Genomic DNA, 16,421 nt, shown 5'->3' with positions numbered 1-16,421 from the left:
CCTCAGTTTTATAATATAATATTTTATATCAGTTTTAATAATATAATATATTGTATATACATATAATATTGATAATAATCTTATGTTATACAATATAATACAGTAGAGTCCCACTTATCCAAGCCTCACTTATCCAAGCTTCTGGATAATCCAAGCCATTTTTGTAGTCAATGTTTTCAATATATCATGATATTTTGGTGCTAAATTCGTAAATACAGTAATTACAACATAACATTACTGCGTATCAAACTACTTTTTCTGTCAAATTTGTTGTATAACATGATGTTTAGACACTTAATTTGTAAAATCTTAACCTAATTTGATGTTTAATAGGCTTTTCCTTAATCCCTCCTTATTATCCAAGATATTCGCTTATCCAAGCTTCTGCCAGCCCGTTTAGCTTGGATAAGTGAGACTCTACTGTACTAATAGTAATACCATATAATAATATTAATTGTATGTTATACATTACATATTATATAATAGTCTAGTGGTATAGTTCAATATAGTAATATATAATGCTAATATTGTGCTATGCTAATAATATAATATATTGTATGTACATAGAGCTGCTCTGAGTCCCCTTCGGGGTGAGAAGGGTGGGATATAAATGTAGCAAATAAATGCAGTAAATAAATAATTAATTTTAGACTTAGGCTCGGCCAAAGTCTGACATGACTTGAAGGCACACAACAACAACAACAACAACAATCCTAATTAACTTGTCTAATTCATTGGCCAGTAGCAGGCCCACACTTTCCATTGAAATCCTAATAGGTTTATGTTGGTTAAAATTGTTTTCATTTTTAAATATTGTTTTGTTCTTTCGTTGTTGTTGTTGCATTACAAATAAGACATGTGCAGTATGTATAGGAATTTGTTTGTATTTTTTTTTTCCAAATGATAATTCGGCCCCTCCACAGTCTGAAGGATTGTGGACCGGCCCTCTGCTTAAAAAGTTTGGGGACCCCTGATCTAGATGGTCTTTGAAGGTCTCATTGCTTAGCTACGGCCTTATGAGACCATCTAGATGGCTTTTGGAGGTCACTTTCCTTACCTATGGTCTTATGAGATTGTCTAGATGGCCTTTGGGGGCCCCTTTCCCTATTTTATGGTTTTATGAAATTGTCTAGATGGCCTTTGAGGGTCCCTTTCCTTACCTATGGTCTTATGAGATTGTCTAGATGGACTTTGAGGGCCCCTTTCCTTATCTATGGTTTTATACGATTGTCTAGATGGCCTTTGAGGGTCCCTTTCCTTATCTATGGCCTATTAGATTGTCTAGATGGCCTTATATGGTCCCTTTCCTTATCTATGGTCTTATGAAATTGTCTAGATGGCCTTTGATGGTCCCTTTCTTTACCTGTGGTCTTATGAAACCATCTAGATGGTCTTTGGGGGTCCCTTTCCTCATCTATGGTCTTCTGATGGCCTGATGAGATCACCTAGATGGCCTTTGAGGTCCCTTTACTTACCTATGGTTTTATGAAATTGTCTAGATGGCCTTTGGGGGCCCCTTTCTTTACCTGTGGTCTTATGAGACCATCTAGATGGCTTTTGGAGGTCACTTTCATTACCTTTGGTCCTATGAGACCGTCTAGATGGCCTATGAGGGTCCCTTTCCTTACCGATGGTCTTATTAGATAGTCTAGATGGCCTCTTTCCTTACCTATGGTCTTATGAAACCATCTAGATGGCCTTTGAGGGTCCCTTTCCTTATCTATGGTCTTATTAGATTGTCTAGATGGCCTTTGGGGGCCCCTTTCCTTACCTGTGGTCTTATGAGACCATCTAGATCAGGGGTCCCCAAACTTTTTAAACGGGGGGCCAGTTCACAATCCTTCGGACCGTTGGAGGGCCAGACTATAGTTGGCCACCGAACAATAATAATAATAACAATAACAGCAATAATAATAATAATAATAAAGAGGGTTGGAAAAGACCCCTTGGGCCATTGAGTCCAATCCCCTTCTGCCTTTGTGCACCGAAAACACAAGCAAAGCACCTCTGACAGATGGCCTCCCAGCCTCAATGTTAATAATAATAATAATAATAATAATAATAATAATAATAAAAAAGAGGGTTGGAAGAGACCTCTTGGGCCATTGAGTCCAATCCCCTTCTGCCTTTGTGCACCGAAAACACAAGCAAAGCACCTCTGACAGATGGCCACCCAGCCTCAATGTTAATATAATAATAATAATAATAATAATAATAAAAAAGAGGGTTGGAAGAGACCTCTTGGGCCATTGAGTCCAACCGCCTTCTGCCTTTGTGCACCGAAAACACAAGCAAAGCACCCCTGACAGATGGCCACCCAGCCTCAATGTTAATAATAATAATAATAATAATAATAATAATAATAATAATAATAAAAAAGAGGGTTGGAAGAGACCTCTTGGGCCATTGAGTCCAATCCCCTTCTGCCTTTGCGCACTGAAAACACAAGCAAAGCACCTCTGACAGATGGCCACCCAGCCTCAATGTTAATATAATAATAATAATAATAATAATAATAATAAAGAGGGTTGGAAGAGACCTCTTGGGCCATTGAGTCCAACCCCCTTCTGCCTTTGTGCACCGAAAACACAAGCAAAGCACCCCTGACAGATGGCCTCCCAGCCTCAATGTTAATAATAATAATAATAATAATAATAATAATAATAAAAAAGAGGGTTGGAAGAGACCTCTTGGGCCATTGAGTTCAACCCCCTTCTGTCTCTGTGCACCAAAAGCAGATGCAAAGCACCCCTGAGAGATGGCCACCCATCTTTAATATTATTATTATTATTATTATTAATAATAATAATAATAATAATAAAAATAAGGGTTGTAAGAGAAGAAGAGACCCCTTGGGTCATTTAGCCCAACCCCCTTCTGCCCTTGTGCCTTGGGGGCCGGATAAATGGCTTCGATGGGCCGCATCCGGCCCCCGGGCCTTAGTTTGGGGACCCCTGATCAAGATGGTCTTTGGAGGTCTCTTTGCTTACCTATGGTCTTATGAGATCGTCTAGATCAGGGGTTGGTCGGGCTATTTATTATATTTGTACTTTGGACTGCAACTCCCACCATTCCTAACAGCCTCAGGTGGGAGTTAGGAATGGTGGGAGTTGCAGTCCAAAACACTTGGAGAGCCCCAAGTTTACAGTCACTATATAAACACACATCCTTTTACATCCATTGGCAAACCCAGTCCCGCTTTCCTGAGTTCCTCTTTGCAAGGAAGGCTTGGAGAAAGGTCCAGAGATCCCCCCAAATCCATCCCAAGCAGCCCCAAATCCCCACCGAGCCTTGACTCACCAAACGGGCGCAGAAGAGGGCGAGGAATCCGGCCACGAAGAAAGCCATGATGGGCAAAAGAAGGGAAGAGAATCCAAACAACTCTCAGGAAAAAGCAGATCAGAGCAGGCAGGCTCCCGGTTTATGAATGGGAGAGGCGCGCGCTGAGGCTTTTATGGAAGGGGGGGGGGGGGCTGGAGCTCCTAGCCACGCCCCCTGAGCTTTGGCCACGCCCCTCTGGGTGGGCTCCTGTGGAAGAAGATGTTCCTCCTCCCACTCCAAAAAAAAAAAAATCCAAAGGAAAACGGAGCTTTCCCCCTCTTTACCAATGAACTTTTCTTTCCGGTTTGTTGTGTGTTTCCCGGCCACGTTCCAGAAGCATTCTCTCCTGAGGTTTCGCCCATCTCTGTGGCAGCCATCCTCAGAGGTTGGAAATGAGGCAAGTGGGGTTTATTATATCTCCAAGGTGAGAGAAAGAACTCTTTGTCTGTTGGAGGCAAGTGTGACTGTTGCAGTGAATCACCTTGATTAGCACTGAATAGCCTTGCAGCTTCAAAGCCTGGCTGCTGGCTGCCTATGTTCTGAGTGTTGTTCTTTATTTACCATATACAGTACATTCTCGCTTATCCAACGTTCTGGATTATCCAACCATTTTCCAGAAGCATTCTCTCCTGACGTTTCGCCCACCTCTGTGGCAGCCATCCCCAGAGGTGGTGAGTTCTGTTGGAAATGAGGCAAGTGGGGTTTATTATGTCTCCAGGGTGAGAGAAAGAACTCTTTGTCTGTTGGAGGCAAGTGTGACTGTTGCAATGAGCCACCTTGATTAGCACTGAATAGCCTTGTAGCTTCAAAGCCTGGCTGCTGGCTGCCTATGTTCTGAGTGTTGTTCTTTATTTGCCATATACAGTAGAGTCTCGCTTATCCAAGACTCGCTTATCCAACGTTCTGGATTATCCAACGCATTTTTGTAGTCGATGTTTTCAATAAATCATGATATTTTGGTGCTAAATTCGTAAATACTGTAATTACTACATAGCATTATTTCGTATTGAACTACTTTTTCTGTCAAATTTGCTGTATAACATGATGTTTTGATGCTTCATTTGTAAAATCATAACCTAATTTGATGTGTAATAGGCTTTTCCTTAATCCCTCCTTATTATCCAACATATTCGCTTATCCAACATTCTGCCGGCCCGTTTATGTTGGATAAGTGAGACTCTACTGTACCAACTATACCACTCCAGGGCATTGAACATGTTTTAATTGTTTTTAAATTGTAGTTGTTGTATGCTTTTTCTTGATGTATTTATTGCTGTGTTTGGATTTGTTTTTACTGTTGTATTTTTATATTGTTTGAGCATGGTCCCTTTGTAAGCCGCCCCGAGTCCCCTTGGGGAGATGGGGTGGGATATAAGAATAAAGTATTATTATTATTATTATTATTATTATTATTATTATTATTATTATTATTATTATTATTATCCAAGCTAAATGGGCTGGCAGAACCTAGGATAAGTGAATATCTTGGATAATAAGGATTAAGGAAAAGCCTATTAAACATCAAATTATGGCAGGCATCCTCAGAGGTTGTGAGGTATGGATAAACTAAGTAAGTCCTTTCCCTGGACTCTACACAGATATATATTCTTTCCTTTCCTTACTTAGTTTATCCATACCTCACAACCTCTGAGGATGCCTGCCATAGATGTGGGCGAAACGTCAGGAGAGAATACTTCTAGAACATGGCCACACAGCCCGAAAGACATACAAAAGAGTTCTTTCTTTCTCCCACCTTGGACATTGTCCCAGAGATATATAAACCCCACTTGCCTCATTTCCAACAGACCTCACAACCTTTGAGGATGCCTGCCATAGATGTGGGCGAAACATCAGGAGAGAATACTTCTGGAACATGGCCAGACAGCCCGTAAAACTTACAGCAACCCTGTGATTCTGGCCGTGAAAGCCATGGCAAGCAATAGAGAGACTGTTGTATATAGTATCGCTCTGTTTGATCTCTTGAAGTTAGTAAAGTTCCTGTTACTTGCTCTACAAAGCTAAGTGGCACGTCGTTACCCTGCAGGGTGACTTTAGGTTCATAAGCTTCCATTTAACATCATCTACAATACGCAACACAGTTGACTACTGCTGGAGCACGGATCCACCTCTCTCCTTCCCTCGTTCTCTCCTTCCCAGTAACTATTTGCTTGCCTCTTTTGAAACCTTAGTTCTGATTGTAGGGAAGCTTAGTCCCGTCCTATACATCTTTCCCACCCACCCCTAACTTTCCGCTTCTCTCTCTTGCTTTGCAAATGAGATTATAATGTTGGGGTCTGGCCCGGAGGGGAAGTAAAGGAGAGAATTCCAAGAGAGCAAGAAAACAAGCCTTTTTTTCTTTTAAAATATAATTTTTATTAAACAACAGAAAATATTATTCAATACATAAAAAAGTGGGGAACAATATAAACTATAGGAAAGTAGTAAAAAAGAACAAGAAAATAAAAACAAAAAAAACCCTATTGAAGCAGATACTATATTTACATGAAAGTGGGGGAACAATATATGTATAGGAAAGTATGAAATACACAGCCCAAAAGACATACAACAACCCCACATAGCCAAAAGTTTACTATTTTCTGACTTATGGTCCCTTCAATAACTATTGAATGAGTGGTTTTCCTCTCATTCATTCCATGCCTTCTGTCATGCTGCGCAAACGACAGACCACCGTCCCTCTGAAAAGGCAAATGTTTTCCTTTGCACATCTCTCAAAAGAGTGTTGAGAGCATCAAATCCAGCCATCGCATCCAGGACAATGTCAACACCAGATCCCAAATTTGCTTGTTTGTGCATGTGCATCCAAGTCACCTGCCTTGCTTACGGCATCCTATGGTTTTCTTAGGGAAGGAAGATTCAGCGGTACATTTTGTGAGTTCCTTCCTCTACTTAGCATCCAAGACGAGATGCATCCTGATGTCACATCTTAATCTCGATTCTTTCCATGTACCGTATCTCTTCCAAGCAAAAAGGCCGCCTTCCTCCTAAAGCCACACGTTTGCAGGATGAGCGAGGGACTCGGCACATGCTCAGGTGCCATGCCTCCACACTCCTGAATGTTTTCACAGTTGTGCATGTCTTGTGGCTTCCTCTCCCCTCGGGGCTTGCTGATTTTTCAGAGAAAACAGCAGGAGAAAAGAGGGCTGTAAATTACTGGGAAACCGTCCCAACGAGAGAAGCAGGAGCTGCGAGAATTGATACTTCAAATCTGGAGACTAAACCAGCAGTTCAGCCATGTTGTTAAGAGAACGCCTTTCTAAGCTGAAGAAGAAAATAAAGAGAAGAATTCTATAAAATCCTGACATGCTTGGGAATACTACTACAACTACAACTACTACAACTGCTTCTTGCAAGAGTTTGGACTGGATGGCCTGCAAGGTCTCTTCCAACTCTACGATTCTATGATTCTAAGTAAAGATAAAGGTTTCCCCTGATGTTAAGTCCCATCATGTCTGACTCTGGGGGTTGGTGCTCATCTTCATTTCTAAGCCAAAGAGCCGGCATTCTCCATAGACACCTCCAAGGTCATGTGGCCATAGGCATAACTGCATGGAGCATCATTACCTTCTCACTGGAGCAATACCTATTGATCTACTTACATTCTGGGGGTTGGTGCTCATCTCCATTTCTAAGCCGAAGAGCCGGCGTTGTCCGTAGACACCTCCAAGGTTATGTGGCTGGCATGACTGCATGGAGCGCCATTACCTTCCCGCCGGAGTGGTAATAATAATAATAATAATAATAATAAGTTTATTTGTATCCCGCCACCATCTCCCCCGTAGGGGACTCGGGGCAGCTCAAAGAAATATCAAATACGAAACAATAACAATATACAATACATCAATAAACAATAACATGCACCAATTGTAATATTTGCACAAAAAGAATAAAAACACACTTATTAAAAACATAGAATTTAAAAACAGTGAGGTTGTAATACAGTAGAGTCTCACTTGTCCAAGCCTCGCTTATCCAAGCCTCTGGATTATTCAAGCCATTTTTGTAGTCAATGTTTTCAATAAATTGTGATATTTTGGTGCGAATTCGTAAATACAGTAATTACAACATAACATTGCTGCGTATTGAACTACTTTTTCTGCCCAATTTGTTGTCTAACATGATGTTTTGGTGCTTAATTTGTAAAATCATAACCTAATTTGATGTTTAATAGGCTTTTCCTTAATCCCTCATTATCCAAGATATTCGCTTATCCAAGCTTCTGCCGGCCCATTTAGCTTGGATAAGTGAGACTCTACCATAGTAGATTAGCAAAGTGCACATCATAGGTTGTAAATTCAAAACATAGATAAAGTGCTACAGATTCCTATTGATCTACTCACATTGGCATGTTTTCGAACTGCTAGGTTGGCAGGAGCTGGGGCTAACAGCGGGCACTCATTCCACTCCCGGGATTTGAACCTGGGACCTTTCAGCTTTAACTCACTTCGCCACTGGGACTCTACTAAATCTTCTCCTCCTTCTCCTCTTTCCTTTTCTCTTTCCCTTTCTTCTTCTTCTTCCTCATATCTCCTCCTCATAGAATCCTAGAGTTGGAAGAGACCTCGTGGGCCATCCAGTCCAATCCCATTCTGCCAAGAAGCAGGAAAATCTCATCCATCCAATCTCATCCATCCAGCCTCTGTTTCAAAGCCTTCAAAGAAGGAGCCTCTACCACATTCTGGGGCAGAGAGTTCCGCTGCTGAACAGCTCTCACAGTCAGGAAGTTCTTCTTCATGTTCAGGTGGAATCTCCTTTCCTGTAGTTTGGAGCCGTTGTTCCATTGTGTCCTAGTCTCCAGGGAAGCAGAAAACAAGTTTGCTCCCTATGATTTTCTTGATCCCTGGTCCTTCTCTTCTGCAGGCTAAACATGCCCAGCTCTTTAAGCTCTTTAAGCCACTCCTCACAGGGCTTGTTCTCCAGACCCTTGATCATTTTAGTCACCCTTCTCTGGACACTTTCCAGCTTGTCAACATCTCCCTTCGATTCCGTTGCCCAGAATTGGACACAGTGTGATTCTAGATGTGGTCTGACCAAGGCAGAATAGAATAGAGCAGGGGTCCTCAAACTTTTAAAGCAAAGGGCCGGTCCACAATCGTTCAGACTGTTGGAGGGCCAAATTATCATTTGGAAAAAAACACGAACAAATTCCTATGCACACTGCATATGTCTTATTTGTAGTGCAATACAACAACAACAAAGAACAATACAATATTTAAAAATGAAAACAATTTTAACCAACATAAACCTATCAGGATTTCAATGGAAAGTGTGGGCCTGCTACTGGCCAAAGAGATAGTCAAGTTAATTATGATTGTTGTTGTTGTTGTTGTGTGCCTTCAAGTCATTTCAGACTTTGGGTGAGCCTAAGTCTAAAATTAATTATTTATTTACTACCTTTATTTACTACATTTATATCCCACCCTTCTCACCCCGAAGGGGACTCAGAGCTGCTGTATGTACATACAATATATTCTATTATTAACAGAGCACAATATTAGCATTATATATTATTATATTGAACTATACAACTATACTGTAATATTATATGTAATATAGAACATATAATTAATATTATTATATGGTATTATTATTAGTATTATATTGTATAACATTATAATATTATTATCAATATTATATGTATATACAATATATTATATTATTAAAACTGATATAAAAATATTATATTATAAAACTGAGGGCGGGGGCCAGGTAAATAACCTTGGAGGGCCGCATCCGGCCCCCGGGCCTTAGTTTGGGGACCCCTGGAATAGAGGGATAGCATGACTTCCCTAGATCTAGACACTATAGTCCTATTTATGCAGGCCATAATCCCATTGGCTTTTTTGCCACTGTTGTTGCTCATGTTCCCCTTCCTCCCACTGAGCTGCCAAACTTACTGACCGAAAGGTCGGCAGTTCGAATCCAGGGAGCGGAGTAAGCTCCCACTGTCAGCTCCAGCTTCTGCCAACCTAGCAGTTCGAAAACATGCAAATGTGAGTAGATCAATAGGTACTGCTCCGGCGGGAAGGTAAGGATGCTACATACATTCATGCCAGCCACATGACCTTGGAGGTGTCTGTGGACAACGCCGGCTCTTCGGCTTAGAAATGGAAATGAGCACCAAAATGAGTCGGACACGACTAGACTTTACCTGACCTTTAAGCTTTCTCTCTTCACTTCCAAAGAGGAAAGTACTGTATGTTCTATGGCTGTTGAATTACAAGCTGTGAGCGATGCAGTTGGTGCTTAATTATATCTCTTTGAGTCTCTTGTAGGAGAGGAAAAGTGGGATATTAATAAATAGAATAAACAACAGAATCAGGTCTCGGGTCTCTCACAATGGCTAGGCATCCCAGGGCTTGGATCATGGATGGCATACTTAGAAGCCAGCCTGGCCCATAACAAAACCAGTGCTTAATGGGCATCGCCATGCCAGGCTCCAGGATGCTATTCCTCGTTGCCTAAAAAGAGAGCCATTTGCAACTATAATTCCTTAAAATATTGACATGGTAACAGCTGCTTGGCGTTCGTTTCCTCATTGTGTCTCTGCATTTATTTGTTGCCAGAGGGTTTGATGGGATGGAAGCTTTCTCTTCCTGTTCTTCCTCCCCTAAAAAAGACTGAATTGCCCCATTCTCTTCTGCCTCCTTGGGGCCTGTGCCAATATTTTGACATTCTCTACTCTTTAATGCGGCCATAATGTTTGTTTACAACCCTGGTATTTTTGAATGCCTCCGTTTAAAAAAGGGAGAGTTGGCTGCTTTCCCAAGTTGTCTGCTCTTTGTGGGGGCATTTTCATGTATTTTCAAAGGTTTCCTACTGCTGGGTTATTGTGTGTTTTCTGGGCTGTCTGGCCATGTTCCAGAAGCATTGTCTCCTGACGTTTCACCCACATCTATGGCAGGCATCATCAGAGGTTGTGAGATATATACCTGGAAAACACACAACAACCCTGTAATTCCAGCCATGAAAGCCTTCGACAACACATTTTCTAGTGCAAGGGTCCCCAAACTAAGGCCCGTGGGCCGGAGGTGACCCTCCAAGGTCATTGACCTGGGCCCTGTCCTAAAATTTAGACTTAGTGTTGACCTCAATCTACCTGGTCTTTGGAGATCTCTTTGCTTACTTATGGTCTTATGAGATTGTCTAGATGGTCTTTGAAGGTCTCTTTGCTTAGCTACGGCCTTATGAGACCATCTAGATGGCTTTTGGAGGTCACTTTCATTACCTATGGTCCTATGAGATCGTCTAGATGGATTTTGAAGGTCCCTTTCCTTACCTATGGTTTTGTGAGATTGTCTAGATGGCCTTTGGGGCACCCATTCCTTACCGATGGTCTTATAAACCCATCTAGATGGTCTTTGGGCGTCTCTTTGTTTACCTACGGTCTTATGAGACCATCTGGATGGTCTTTGGGCGTCTCTTTGTTTACCTACGGTCTTATGAGACCATCTAAATGGTCTTTGGACATATCTTTGTTTACCTATGGTCTTATGAGACCATCTAGATGGTTTTTGGATGTCTCTTTGTTTACCTATGGTCTTATGAGACCATCTAGATGGTCTTTGGATGTCTCTTTGTTTACCTATGGTCTTATGAGACTATCTAGATGGTCTTTGGATGTCTCTTTGTTTACCTATGGTCTTATGAGACCATCTAGATGGGACGTCTCTTTGTTTACCTATGGTCTTATGAGACCATCTAGATGGGACGTCTCTTTGTTTACCTATGGTCTTATGAGACCATCTAGATGGTCTTCGGAGGTGTCTTTGTTTACCTATGGTCTTATGAGACCATCTAGATGGGATGTCTCTTTGTTTACCTATGGTCTTATGAGACCATCTAGATGGGATGTCTCTTTGTTTACCTATGGTCTTATGAGACCATCTAGATGGGACGTCTCTTTGTTTACCTATGGTCTTATGAGACCATCTAGATGGTCTTTGGAGGTGTCTTTGTTTACCTATGGTCTTATGAGACCATCTAGATGGGATGTCTCTTTGTTTACCTATGGTCTTATGAGACCATCTAGATGGTCTTTGGACGTCTCTTTGTTTACCTATGGTCTTATGTTAGGATTGACTTAAGTCTGAAATGACTTGAAGGCACCCAAAAACAATCCTAATTTTTTACTATTTCATCTTAGTCCGGCCCCCCCAACAGTCTGAGGGACTGTGAATCGGCCCGCCACTTAAAAAAGTGACCCCTGTTCTAGTGCTTTCTGCATGTTGGATGCTTTGACTCTCGAAAGAAGAGGCCAACGATCCAATTTGGCAAAAGCCAGAATGTCCTTCCTCGTTTGAGATCCCGCACAGCAGGCCCTTAATGGCTTTCCCAGACCTTGCGCTTTTCTCCTCTCCGCCCCAAAGCCGCAATGCATTTGCCAGACCAAAGTGTCAGAGGCAACAGGGAAGGTGAGACCATTGACATGCGCCTGGAAGGTGTAAAAGGCACCCCCAGGGAAGGGCAGCTGAAGAGGAGGCACGCTCTTTCACACCCGGACACATGGTGGCAAGAAGGGAAGGGGGTGCGTGTGGGGGCCTCACAACAACTCCAGAAAGCACAAAGAAAGCATGCGGGAACCAGCCATGCCCAAAGGAGAGCTTGGAGCCCCCTTCGAGCAAGTCACAGCCAGGCAAGGAAAGCTCCCTATGGCATTTCCCAAGCTGGGATTAAACAAACGCAGGGAAAAGTTGGTCTCACTATTGTGAGACAATTTCCTTCAATGGGTCCTGGCTCAGGAGAGAAATCAGGCAAAAAACCCAGTCTCGTGAGAGATGCAAAAAGCAAAGTTTATCACAGCTATGATAAGGCAAACAGCCGTACATACCCCAAAGGGCTGTATCATGGAAATGGCCGCCGCAAAAGCAAAGACTATATACCTTTGGCTTATCTAAAATTGACCCATGGCTGAGGGTCTTCCTCACCTTCCACACCTACTTTGGCATGAGTGATACCTGTGACCTCACTTGTTGATTTCATGCTAACATTTGGTCTTGGAACTTTCTGGAGAAAGGCACCAGCTTGCAGGAAGGGAGAGGCATATGCAGAGGCAAAGCCACACAGGTAAAAGTTTACTATTTTCTGTTTTATGGTCCCTTCACAATCTTGAATTGAAAGAGACCCCAAGAGCCATCCAGTCCAGGCAGAAAGATACAACCCAAACCTTCCCGACAGATAGCCATCCAGACTCTGCTTTAAAACATCAGAGAAGGAGATTCCCCTGAACTCTCAGGTAGTTATATTCCATTGTCGAAAGGGACCCCCAAAGAGCATCCAGTCCAATCCATTCTGCCAGGTGGGAATGCACAACGCAATCCCTCCCGACATATAGCCATTCCAGCCCTGCTTGAAAATCTCCAGGGAAGGAAGCAAGGCAGCATATTCAATTGCTAAACAGCTCCCACCACCCAGAAGTCATTCCTAAAGTTTAGGTGGAGTCTCCTTTAGGTGGAGTCTATTTAAATCCATTGCTCCCTTGTGAATCCCTTTTAAGTATTCAAACTCACATGGCCAATGGGCCATCATGGCCCCGTCTCTCAGCCTTGTTTTCTCCAAACCAAACAGACCCAGCTCCCAAATACACTCATCGCAGAGCTTAGCTTCCAGACCTTTGTCTATGTTAGTGGTCCCTCTCTGGACACTTTCCGCCTTGTCCATCTCTTCCTTGAATTACAGCACTCGGAACAGGACACCGGGTTATTCCCGGCAAAATAAAAAATGCTTCTTAAAGGAGGAGGCAAGAGCCACCACGGAAGAAGGCTGTGAGCAGCCCTAGAAACCCACTGGGCGACGTTGGGTGGGTCACACCTTCTCAGCCCCAGAAAAAATGCCCCATACAGTAGAGTCTCACTTATCCAACCTTCACTTATCCAACGTTCTGGATTATCCAACGCAGTCTGCCTTCCACCCAGATCCACAGCTGTTTCTCTAGGCAGCAAGGACTAAACTTTTTACGGATTTAACTTCCAACAATGTTGTTACTGTAACAATTCTATCTTGATTTGTAGTCAATTTGTTAGTAGCCAATGTTTTTGTAGTCAGTGTTTTCAGTACGTTGCAATGTTTTGGTGATAAATTCCTAAATACAATAATTGCTACATAATGTTACAGTGTATTGAACTGTTTTTTCTCTCAATTTGTTGTAAAACATGTTTTGGTGCTTAATTTGTAAAAATCATAACATAACTTGATGTTTAATAGGCTTTTCCTTAATCCTTCCTTATTATCCAACATTTTCGCTTATCCAACGTTCTGCCGGCCCGTTTATGTTGGATAAGTGAGACTCTACTGTAGTTTCACTTTAGGGTTGCCATAGGAAAGAAATGACTTGAAGCTAGGTAAGGTAAAGGTTTCCCCTGATGTTAAGTCCAGTCGTGTCTGACTCTGGGGGTTGGTGCTCATCTCCATTTCTAAGCCAAAGAGCCGACGTTGTCCATAGACACCTCCAAGGTCATGTGGCCAGCATGACTGCATAGAATGCTGTTACCTTCCCGCCAGAGGGGTATCTATTGATGTACTCACATTTGCATGTTTTCGAACTGCTAGGTTGGTAGAAGCTGGAGCTAACAGCGGGCGCTCATTCCGCTCCCCGAATTTGAACCTGGGACCTTTCGTTCTGCAAGTTCAGCAGCTCAGCGCTTTAACACACTGAGCCACCGGAGGCTCCGACTTGAAGCTACTCAACAATAAAAGCGACATCAGGCAACTTGAAGGCACAGAAAAGAAAAGGTAGTCGAATGTTTTGTGGACTGTAGAAAGTCAGGGTGAAGGGACCATAAGCCAGAAAATAGTAAACCTTTGCCTATGTGGCTTTGCCTCTGCATATGCCCCTCCCTTCCTGTGAGCTGGTGCCTTTCTCCAGAAAGTTCTAAGGAGAGAAGAAAGCTCAGAGTAAACAAGTTAGGTCACTGACATCACTTGTGCCAAAACAGGTGTGGAAGGTGGGGAAGACCATCAGCAATTGGTAAAGTTTAGATAAGCCAAGATATATATTCTTTGTTTGCTGCGACATGCTTTTGCGTGTGAAGTGGGTGTGTACGGCTGTTCCGCCTTCTCATAGCTATGGTGGAAATAAACTTTGCTTTTTGCATCTCTCACGAGACTGGGTTTTCTGCCTGATTTCCCTCCTGAGCCAGGACCCATTGAAGGTAATTGTCTTACAAGGGTTCAGGCCCACATTTGGCAAGGCAGACCCACTCAGTGACAGAGGAAGGCCATAGCAATCTTGCCCAAAAAACCTGACAGCCTTAGAGTCACTGTGATGGTTGGAGCACTGGAGGATGTCTGATGGTGAGGTTAATACATTTGTAAAATAACCACTTTAACACGGAAGGAAACAACTGACTTCAGTGAGACTCAAAGTCCCGAGGGCTTGCCATATTGTGGCAGGGGCTTGAAAGTTTTTTAAAGGGGCAGGTGCTGGGATTAGCATACAGCTGAAGCCATCCTGCTGCTCTTAGTGTCTCTCCTCCCCCCATTTCCCCCTCCCTTTTATCAGGGTGAATAAACCTCTGCTGTGAGTCCGGACAGCCAGCTCGGTTCCTTCCGTTCTGTATTCAAGATTAGAAAGGAACGGAGCCAGCGCTGTAAATGAAAAGTTGGGAGGAACAGAGATGCAGAATGGAGATCTCAGAAGCAGTGCAGCCAGAAGGAGTTGCACAACTTGTTTGCATTCAAGTTTCTTCCAATTTCTGGAGACTTTATCATGGCATTTTCTGGGGCTGAGAGTGTGTGACCCACCCAGTGGGTTTCCATAACCAAAGTGGGGAATCAAACTAAAATTGAATTCTGCTTTGGAGTTGTGGTCCAATACTCATACTACTATACTGTTGGAGACTAGGCCGGAGAATTCCAGGAGAGCAATTTCTTTTTCGTGTCAGGAGCAACCAGAGTTGCTTCTGGAGTGAGAGAATTGGCCGTCTGCAAGGACGTTGCCCAGGGGATGCCCGGATGTTTTGATGTTTTACCATCCTTGTGGGAGGCTTCTCTCATGTCCCCGCATGGAGCTGGAGCTGATAGAGGGAGCTCATCCACACTGTCCCCGGGTGAGCCTTTTATTGTTATCACAGCTGATGATAAGGCAAAACAGCCGTAGGTACCCACTCTAATAGGTCCGTACTGTGCAAATGGCCGTCGCAACATTCACTTCACTTCACTTCACTTTATTTCTTAATTAGTCGCTCTCCACCAGAGTGCTCCAAGCGACTTACAATTGCTACGCATCATGTGTGTAGCAAACAAAGAATTTATATCTCAGCTTATCTAAAATTGACCAATGGCTGAGGGTCTTCCTCACCTTCCACACCTACTTGGCATAAGTGATACCAATGACCTAACTTGTTTATTTCAAGCTATCTTTTGGTCTTGGAACATTCTGGAGAAAGGCACCAGCTCCCAGGAAGGGAGGGGCATATGCACAGGCAAAACTACATAAGCAATAGTTTACTATTTTTCTGATTTATGGTCCTTACAATACAACCAAGGTCCTTAAGAAGGCCCAGCATTCGCTACTCCTTAACAAAGACCCCAGCTATTTTGTTCTCAGACTTTTCTCAATATGCTCCAAGCGCCTCTTTCTTACTCATTTAGGGAGTAGGGAAGTCGGGGGGGGGGGGGGATACAGAATAGCACTTTGAGGGTGAGGTAATGTCAAAAGGTCCAGGAAACGGCTTCATTATACACACCAAACAGGAAGCAATGAGACAAGACCTTGGCAGCATGGGCCCTTATTTATTTTTTCTGAGTCTGAGGAAGTCTTGTGTGAGAAAGCAGCCGTGCATTAGAGATTAGCAGCCCTCCTTGCAAGACTTAAGGCTCCTGATGATGCTCAGGCGCACTCGGCGCATTGCAAGGTGCAATTCCAGACTTTGCTCTCACGTTGATGTCTTTCGACAACCTCCGGACACATTCTAACCATGCAGTTTCACATTGTTATTAAGCCATAAAGGCCTCTTTGAGGTCCAAATCATATTGCTCCTTATGGGTTTGCCTAAACCAGGTTGGGCAAAGCCAGGCCTGGGGGCCGGATATGGACCCTTGGGCTCTTTTCTCAGGCCCTCCTCTCCCTCACCTATCCTTCC

The 16,421-nt window shown here is 43.1% G+C and overlaps 1 protein-coding gene across 1 annotated transcript in view; it reads right to left on the bottom strand.

Moving 5' to 3' along the window:
• dll3 (delta like canonical Notch ligand 3) overlaps window positions 1-3,443 on the bottom strand; it is a 45,351-nt gene extending 41,908 nt beyond the window's left edge. The window contains exon 1 of the mRNA XM_062962213.1: window positions 3,301-3,443. Within this exon, the coding sequence (XP_062818283.1) occupies window positions 3,301-3,348 (48 nt within the window). The 5' untranslated portion in view covers window positions 3,349-3,443. The remainder of the gene's footprint in view (window positions 1-3,300) is intronic.
• Window positions 3,444-16,421: the final 12,978 nt, after the last annotated feature.

This window comes from Anolis carolinensis, unplaced genomic scaffold (assembly GCF_035594765.1).
Source record: "Anolis carolinensis isolate JA03-04 unplaced genomic scaffold, rAnoCar3.1.pri scaffold_10, whole genome shotgun sequence".
NCBI classification, from domain to species: domain Eukaryota; kingdom Metazoa; phylum Chordata; class Lepidosauria; order Squamata; family Dactyloidae; genus Anolis; species Anolis carolinensis.
The sequence above is the reverse complement of the archived record's forward strand: the minus strand, read 5'-3'. Positions and strand labels throughout refer to the sequence as shown.